The sequence below is a fragment of the Phaethon lepturus genome, unplaced genomic scaffold (genome assembly GCF_000687285.1).
Source record: "Phaethon lepturus isolate BGI_N335 unplaced genomic scaffold, ASM68728v1 scaffold53385, whole genome shotgun sequence".
Lineage (NCBI taxonomy): Eukaryota > Metazoa > Chordata > Aves > Phaethontiformes > Phaethontidae > Phaethon > Phaethon lepturus.
Genome location: NW_010539470.1, coordinates 9,141 through 18,249, shown reverse-complemented (window position 1 = coordinate 18,249; position 9,109 = coordinate 9,141). Strand labels below are relative to the sequence as shown.

Genomic DNA, 9,109 nt, shown 5'->3' with positions numbered 1-9,109 from the left:
TCGGCTGCTTCGTTTTGCCCGTTTTGGCTGCCTGAGGACCGCGCACGAAACGAACTAAACCAGCCCTCCCCTGCGCTTGCGCTGCGAGCATCACAGCGCGCGAGTCTGCGGCAAAAGCACCTGGAAAACTGCTGTGGCGCTCCGCAGGTGGTGTCCGCGTTAGGACCCGCGCACGTGCTGCTTTTGAGATGGCGCGTCTTTTACAATACTTAAAAATAGTTCCCGGTGAAATGCTTTGAAACGCGTGTTGAAAGCATCCGAGCACGCGGGAGAACAGGATTTACGCCCAGAACCACACAGCCCGAGCCATGCCGTGCTCTGGGTAGCAAATGGAGATACCGCTTTAGTTCAGCCTACGAGGACGCGTTACACGAGATGGACGTACGGAGCCTTTCATGCTCCACTTTTCAGTCCTGAGTGCAGAGACCTTTCTGGTTTTCCCTATTTGAAAATCTGAATATGCTGTTCTATAATTCCACACAGCAGCACTGCAGCCTACACATAAATTAGTCTGAAAATTCATAGCATTGGGGCAAATTTTTAATTCCTTAAAAAGACTGCTGAAATGAGAGAAAGAGCGCACGGCATTGCTAATCGCAATAGGTTATTTCATTGTGCCAAAATCTTATCTTTATTATTATGCAAGTTAATTCTTTCTAGGATTTCCTGAAATTCCAAAATACCCAAGGCTTTGTGTTAAACTAATGAAAAGTTTACTGCCCTCCACAGTACCTCATCCTAATCCATTCACGCTCTGCTAACGACAGATGGATTCCAAATATCCTTATAATAATTTCCTGACCTCCCTTCTATCCCTTCTCTTCCTCTCCTTTAGTTGTTTTTATTCTCTCATCCTCTATTTGTTGTTTCCCAGTCACAATATCAACCATTTTATCTTCAAACTGAAATAAAGCCCAGAACTCAGCAGGCTTATCTACTTGCATCAGCCCTTCATCTCTAAATTCATGACATGCTCTATTTTCCTATCTCGCCCTTTTCTCCTCTGCGTGCTTTACACCGTCTCCTATTTCTTGGGCTCACTCGAACTCACTCTCGCCAAAGCATCTACAGTGTCTCCGCAGCCACACCACAGGAACAGCAGTACACCCATGCCCTCTTGAACTGCCAGCAGTCTCCCACAGAACTTTTTTTTGAAATCTTGGGCCACATAGCCTCAAAATAAAACAAACCCTGTGAGTAATTTCATTCTGATACAATTTGGAGATGTATTTTGTATCAGAAACATGTCCTGTTCTCCCGACTAAAAGGTTGATCTGTCTCTCCAAAGTCTTTCAGAGAATATCTAGCTGTCACATAAGACTCAAGATGACTAAACCTGTTGTTATCTTCCTCCTAAGGTCTCCCCGTTACTTATGCCTTCAGTAACCGTACAACCCATAACTTGGCAGGCTTCATTCTAGGCTTCTACAGCACCCCTGGGAATAAGAATCAAGTTATTTTTCTCTTTAATATGCTTCTCTTCCTATTTTTCATAAGCTAAATCCCTTTCCTCCCCCTGCCCGAGTTATTGCAGCAGCCTTTTCTCAGGCTCTGACAGGGACAGAAAATGCAGACCTGCAAAATAAGCTTCCTAGATCACAGCTCTGAATATATTATCTTTCCATCCCTCCAACTACCTGATCCTGCACACACCAGGAAGCTGGAATAGACGACCTCTCGAAGGCCTTTCCAACACAGTTTAAGTAATCCTATGACTGTCTCTTTTCGCGCCCACAGATTGGCCCTTGTGCTCCTGGGACTTCCAAGCTACCCTTCCCTACTTGTTACCCCTCGTTCAGCATTGAGAGGCTACCCTCAGCTCCTCTCAAACACTACTGGCAACTTTTATTCACTCTTTAAAGCTTCAATTCAACATGTTCATACTATTTCCCATACTTGCCTGACAGTTGGAAAGAGCTTCCTAGCAAGCAAGCAAGCATCATCTCTTTCTCCTCCCGTGTTTCTTACAGCTCCTTGCTGCGAGGTCTACAAAAATCTTGAAAAAATCTTTCCTTGTGCTCCTGGCTTTTGTCAAAGACTTCAAATGTAAGCTCCCTAGGAATGGCAATGATTTTTTGTTTGTTAATGAGTCTAGCGTAAGGGGACCCTGGTTCATGGTTGAAGTTTCTGAGACGTTATAATAATACAAATCATTACATTTCAAATACTTAATCCTGGAAGTGGGGTGTAACACCCAACCAAGGGTTACAATGGAATTACCTAGCTCATTGTCTTTATTATATGCAACAAACGTTTGCAGGATAAGCACAGTCTCTCTAACAGCCTTTCTAAGATCTAGTTTCAGTTGTTTGTATACAGATGATTAATTTATTGTCTCAAATAAATTTAAGCAAAGCAGACAGATTGAGGATTATGTTAAATGTGAGATGCTGCTGCACAGCAACACTAATGATTTTAAATCATTTTAAAATAATTTATATATTTGTTTTTTGTGTTTTGTTTTACCATTTCAAATCTGCGTGAAACTTGAGAAAGCCTGGCAATATCTTCAAGCTCCAGAAAGGAAATGATGTACAGGAGCAGCGGGACAGGAAGCTGTTCCAGGAAGTCATAGTTACCTCGGCACAGATTGAGGACGTGTTCCAGAACTTTGGCACCAAACACTATAGCAATCTGAACTGTGATAAAAAAAACAGACAACAAAAACAATAAACCCAAGAAACAACAGACTTGTAAAAGCCTGAAATTTCTTCCCAATAATCCCACATTATTCACACACACCTTAAAAAAAAAACCAGTGAAAAGTCAGCTCAATTTTTTTTAATGTTTTCTAGAGAAAATAACATACAATATCTTATACTGAACGCTAGTAATTTATAGTTTTTCAGTTAATCTTAAGAGTCACTAGTGACATCCAGGAAGCCTGAGCAGTAAAACAAGGCTTTCGTTAAAAAACTGTACATTGTCTAGCGTACAGCAAACTCTTGTCTCAGCTGAGGAACATTAAAACAGCAGCAAAGCTGAACTGAAACTTGTCCAGATGTATTTTGTCCACTTTTCCACATACATATATATTTATTTACATAAAGACGGTGCTATTTACTCAGGAGGAGGTTAATGAAACAACTGAAAAAATACTTCACTTGTATGCTTTGGGGAAAATAGTGATGGCGCTGACATTAACAGACCCTGTAGTTCTGCTTCTTATTTTATGTAGGTACAGTTAAACCACTAAAATGAAAGTGAAGACAGTTATCTTCTACAGTGACATGACATTTTTTGACTCATCCACCTTGTGATCCAGTACAATGCCAAATTCTTTTTCTACACCATACTTTTCTGCTACTTAGTGAGCTACTCCCCATCATACATCATACTCCCCATCCCTGCATTCATACAGTTGATTATTTCCACTTCAGTGTCCAACTTGGAACTTTAAGACTGTTTCTTCAGATCATTTATCTATTTTATCAAATCGCTTTAAAAAAATAATAGTTCATTAGAAAACAGGATCCTGAATTCAATTTGCTATACTTCTAATGAATGATCAGTGGTAAAGTTTGGAGCTGAATGTTGTTTTCGAAGATCTGATGATATGAATGCGGTCATCCAGATTTGTAAAGGACTTTTTTTTTTTTTCTTTCTTTCTTTCTTTCTTCTTTTGATATAGGGGCAAAATCAGAATTACTATTTTATGTATTATGAAATTCTAATGCATCCTAAGTGTGGCTTTTTGGTGTTGTGGGTTTGGGGAGTTTTTGTTTTGTTTTCTTAACCAACTAGAGTCTATCTTCTCATGTGTGTCAAAATTATGAAAAGAGAGAGAAACAGAATCATGGACGTTGAAACTATACTGACTATAGACGGTAAGTGCATCCAATTTTGATACAGCAGTTTTCCTTCCAGCATATTTTCTAAGATTAGTTACGAAACTCAAGCTTACGTGAATACATTTGAAAGAGCTTTCCAAATTACAAGATTTCACATTAAGATTTTTTCTTCTCTTTTTGCTCAAATATTCCTAAGGTAATTATGTAGAAAGAAGCTACTGCCTCGTGTTCCTTCATGTCTTTGGGTAGATGGCCCAATACTGTTCAAGCTTTCTTTTCTGTTGCTGTATCATACTGCAAGTGCAGTTTGCTGTTGGTTCTCATTTGCTTTTTTGCTTTCCAAGCCTCTCAGTTCTAAGTTCTATATAGTTGGTAATTTTCCTCAAATTCCTTATGCAAGCACAAAAATGATCTACACAGTCAACTAAAAATTGGCTGGCTGATCTAATTCAAGCTGATACGTAAGAATGATCCAAATCTTCACATACTAGGAATGACAATGATAATGTTTGTAGTGTGCATCTATTCCATGTTGATTAAGCAGGCTATCACATGAATATTTTCTGCTCCTTGAGTTTTTCTTGAAAATTATTTATTTCTAGAAATAATAATGTGACCTGGTTTGGCTATTTTAAAATATGTTTATCTGTATTTATCTTGCTTTATAAATGTATCTGCAGCTAATGATGAACTAACTGTGAAAGTATATTGAACTTCAAGTTTTCTGTGACATTTTTATCCTACGAATGCTAGATACCACTTGGTCACTTTTACTTTCATTCAACCAAAAATGTAAATAGACCTCTCTTCTCTTGCCCTACACTATCATAAATTAATTTTCCACCTTTGCAAACCCATAATGAAAATCTAGTCATATACAAAATCTTGCTCTTTCTTCTTGGCTCTATCAAGATGATGAGAAGAAACTAATGATACATTACTTCACTGTCCAAAAAGAAAAGAAAACATTTGAAAACAAACAAGGATGTTTACAGCTGTATGGTAGTTAATGTAAGTTTACTAAAATGTTAATATTTATTATAAAATATTTACTACTTCAGTTTTCTATTGGATGCTTCAAATGCCTGTATGCTATATTGATAACATGTTTCATTTGCAGGGGTACTATTCTGCCTATGCCCATTAGAAATAACGTAAGCACCCTTTTCTTTTTTTTTTAAATAAATTTTCTCTAAAAATCTCCAACCATGTGAAAACAGATAAAAACTTAGGAATGAGAACCAGGAGATAACAGGAAAAACTAATACTTTGCAATGGAGAAATATCCTCATTTGAGAAAAAAAAAAAATCAATAAGGATAACTAGAATATTATTCCAGGATATATATATTTGTGGAGAATTATGGGGGAAAAAAAACCCCAATCTGTGAATACTTAGGAGAACAGCAGCAAAGCTTCTCTAACAGGAGGCCAGAAGGAGGTGTGAAAACATCTGATTGTGTGGAACAGCAGAGGCTATGGACAGAAACAACATAAATATAACAATACAACTTTTCCCAAATGTAGTAATTTTATATTAGCAATACTTCTATTTATGTTAGCATTTTTCTGAAAACAAAACACTTTTATATTAAAATTTTACTAAAATCCAGAGGGAAAACCCCATGTATGATTTTAAAGACAATTTTAGAAGGAGGAAGAAATGACTAAATGTTAGGAAAGAATGGCAAATGTGGCTTTCAATACTTCCTATGGGATAGGAAACCTCTGAACCACCAATAACACTTTTCAAGAAAAAGCAAACAGATCCTGCTTGTAAGCTACTGAAAACACACAGGATATCAGTAGAAAACTGTATGTTAACAATAATTTAACTATTTGAATCATTGTACCCCAGTAATCTAAAACAGATGTTTTATTGTGACATTGTATTAATGTCAAATGCCACAGGAAAATCATACAGTATAAGCAATGAAGAAAAAACTCAAGCTAAAATCCTCATCATTATATATTTGCATATCAAATCTGCTCTATGAGGTAAATAAAAAAAAAATTTAAAATAAAACCACCGAAACTTAAATTGCTAAAGTTAAGCTATAAATTCTATGTAAATCTTGGCAAAAAGGTATAGAAGGCTACTTCTCTGAAAGCTCAAGTTTATAAAAATTGGTAATCGGTTTTGTCAAATTAAAATGTGGTGCAACTCTTTGCCTCAACTAATGGAGTGATTATAAATACCTACTGCAACAAAGCATAGCGTGTTTAAAAGCTCCCTGAGCACTAGCCAATTCAACAGGCAGTCCATATTCTATTGGGTCATGATACAGTCATTGCCCTTCTAGTCAAAACAAGTAGTAATAATGGGAATTAAGGATTTGTTTTGTTACAGACTGTGAGTGCTGACTGAAACTTTTGCCATTATATATTTGTGCATATATCCAGTCACCTGAGCTCAGCATTTGCAGCCTTTCCATCAACAGAGCATGAAGAGCAGTCACGTGCGACCTCCCTACCCAGCTGCCTAAGGAACTGTTATTATATCAGATGAATCACTTGAAATTGTTCTGTTGTGAAAGTTATAATGGGAACCAGAAATACAAACCTAAGCGTAGAAATGCAGACCACTAAGGCGCCAGGGCTAAAAGTCTCTTGATTGTGCTGTAGGAAGTGTTAGATTTTAATAAACAAAGCATAGGAAACCTGTGTTGGTCTTATTTCAGACCCTAAATGAAGATACACTCAAGGTTACACTTGAAAACAGGTACATTCTATTGAGGAAAGTTTTACCCTTTCCCCTACCCCCCGAGATTCTTCTTGGGAAAGCAAAACCTCCTCTGCCTAGATGTAAATAAGATGATGTCTACCAAAGCTTTTGATGAGGAAAACAGGACTTCATTTGGAAATGACATCTTTCAAGTTCATCATAAAAATAGGGCAAATATGAAATCATACCTGTAACTAAAGTTTTTATGTCTGTACATAATCAGAATACAAGAGCAGCTTATTAAAAAAAAAAAATCTCACCAAAGCAAGGTGTTTGGGTGCTACCTATTCTCTTGGACTACAAAAGCTTCAGATTTCAATCCAGTCCCTGCAGGTGCAGTAATGAAGTTCTCCATTTTCAGATCAGGCCATAGCTCAGACCTCAGCTCTTTGCTGCACTTGCTGAATTAATGTGTCTTTAGGTTAGTATTTTCGGGAGACTGTTTCCTCTGTGAGCCATGACCAACCATATCTTGTGACACAATATCTCTTAAAACTAATGCATTACTGAGAGCCAAAATTGTAAGAAGATGCAGAGCAATAACTACTTGGGGGACATAGTTTGGGAAAAAGCGTAATTATTTCCGATATCTGAGTGGCAAGTCTGTCAGAAACAGGTTGGAAAAGAGCTCTCTCAATCTTCATTTTGAGGTTTATTTAGTGGTATCCCCACTGCCTTTATTTTCTGGCTGTATGCTCCTAAAGTCTTGTTGCACTTGTATAGTCCCAAGTACCTGTTGCACTTGGTGTTACTTACGTTAAATCAGATTGGGAATCCAGGTGGTTCATGACATGGCCATAAAAACAAATGTGCTGGTACAGAGCATTATAAGATGGAGCTATAAGCAATAAAAAAATTGCTTCCTGGCCCATTTTTGTTGCTACTACCTCTGTCACTGTCTTATAATGAAACTATCAATGTTGCTGGGATTTATCCTGTATTTACATTTACTGTCATGTCTTTTTGTTTTTCTAGTATCCATACATTAATTTATATTAATAAATTCATACAAAAAAGCCTGTTAGCCAAAGCAATCACATCTTTCATCAAAGTTATTACAGATCAATATTGCTACATTATTCCATTATATGCCACAGCAAATTTGTAATTATTATTGTCATCTTACTATGAAGAGATGAATCATCCAAAAAATCCTGCCGGGATTCTTTAATTTCTCCAGGTCTTGATTCACGAAATTCATTCCTAAGTGAGATTTTCCACCACCTGAAAATTACCTACAATTGTGGAAGAAGAAAAAGGGAAAGAAAAAGAAGAAATTAATATCAAGCACCATGAGATATACACATTGCTAAAATTCAGGACTCCAGTTATGTAAATATTGCTGCAGCCCCAAAACAAAGTTATTATAAGAGATCCGACCATGGTTACATTACCCGTGGCCCTACAACATGCTTCAGAGGACAAAAGACATCCCAAAATGCACCTAGACAAGTGTGAAATATTTTTACGTACATACAGAGAAAATGTTCCCAATCCCTGCGTGCAAACTGTTTGTAGAAATTAAAACACGTTTAATGACATCTCAACTTGCAAAACTATAAGCATTCTCTTTTTGTTTTTCATTTAGCCACAGAAACACAATTCATCGGGCATTAAATTACGTGGTTAAGTAGAAATACCCATTCAAAATCAAAATTAACAGCTCAGCACTCAGACTGTCCGAAGACTCTGGAAAAAGCTCTCCAGAAGTACACATTCAACTCACATTTTCAGAGTCAGAAAAAGAAAAGAAAGCCCGCGTTACAAAGCATGCAACTGAGACAAAAGATTAATGCGAACAGTAAATTATGTAGCTATGAAATGACGGAGGACCAGTGGCCCTGGCTATCAGTAATTTTTCCAGCGTTCTCTTAAAACATTACATATGTGCTTGAACACTGTGTCAGCTTTTAATATCGACTTCTGTTTGGTTGCTGTCAAAGCCGAGTCTACAGGAGAGGAAAGCTGTAATCGTGTCCCTTCCTTCACACAAGTTATTAATCATACATTAATAAATACTTTTCAGTCTGGGATATACAGTACAATATAGTTAAGTGTATACAGACAGCAGATGCTCACCCAAATTCTGCACTGGTGTAAGCAAGATGAACTTTTCACAGTAAGTATTCTATGTATTTTTTCTTTAGTATTTTGTGGGTATGAGTGTATTTATCTATAGTATGTTTACATATACACAGGTGTACAAGAACATACTTAATCCAAACACTGCAGTGTGCATATATGTCTACAGACTCTTGGCTTACACAAGCCAACCAACCCTAAAATGGAACACTAAGTTAATATTCTACAAATTAAATACCTCTCTCCTATTTTTAAAGCAATTACAGTAGATGTTTTAACATGGCTATAAGGATTTACTTTCTTGTAGTACGACTGTATAATTATAAATTCCAAAGCATTTTAATACTAATTGAAACACGCCAAAACTTCAAAAAATTACAGAAACACATATTTCAATAATATCTCCTCTTCTTAATTGTTATACTAGGAAGCACACCGCAGCAGAACTATCTGCCAGAATGGGAAGATCAGTGCGACACGCAGAGGCACGGAAAAGGTAAAATATTCAAGTA

At 36.9% G+C, this 9,109-nt stretch overlaps 1 protein-coding gene across 1 annotated transcript; it reads right to left on the bottom strand.

Moving 5' to 3' along the window:
• Positions 1-2,466: 2,466 nt before the first annotated feature.
• Positions 2,467-7,750, bottom strand: FBXO36 (F-box protein 36; the record flags this gene model as incomplete). Its single annotated transcript, XM_010287124.1, has 2 exons — positions 2,467-2,639; positions 7,642-7,750. Coding segments are annotated over 2 exons (282 nt in total), but the record flags the coding sequence as incomplete, so codon positions are not given.
• Between the last annotated feature and the right edge of the window lie 1,359 nt (positions 7,751-9,109).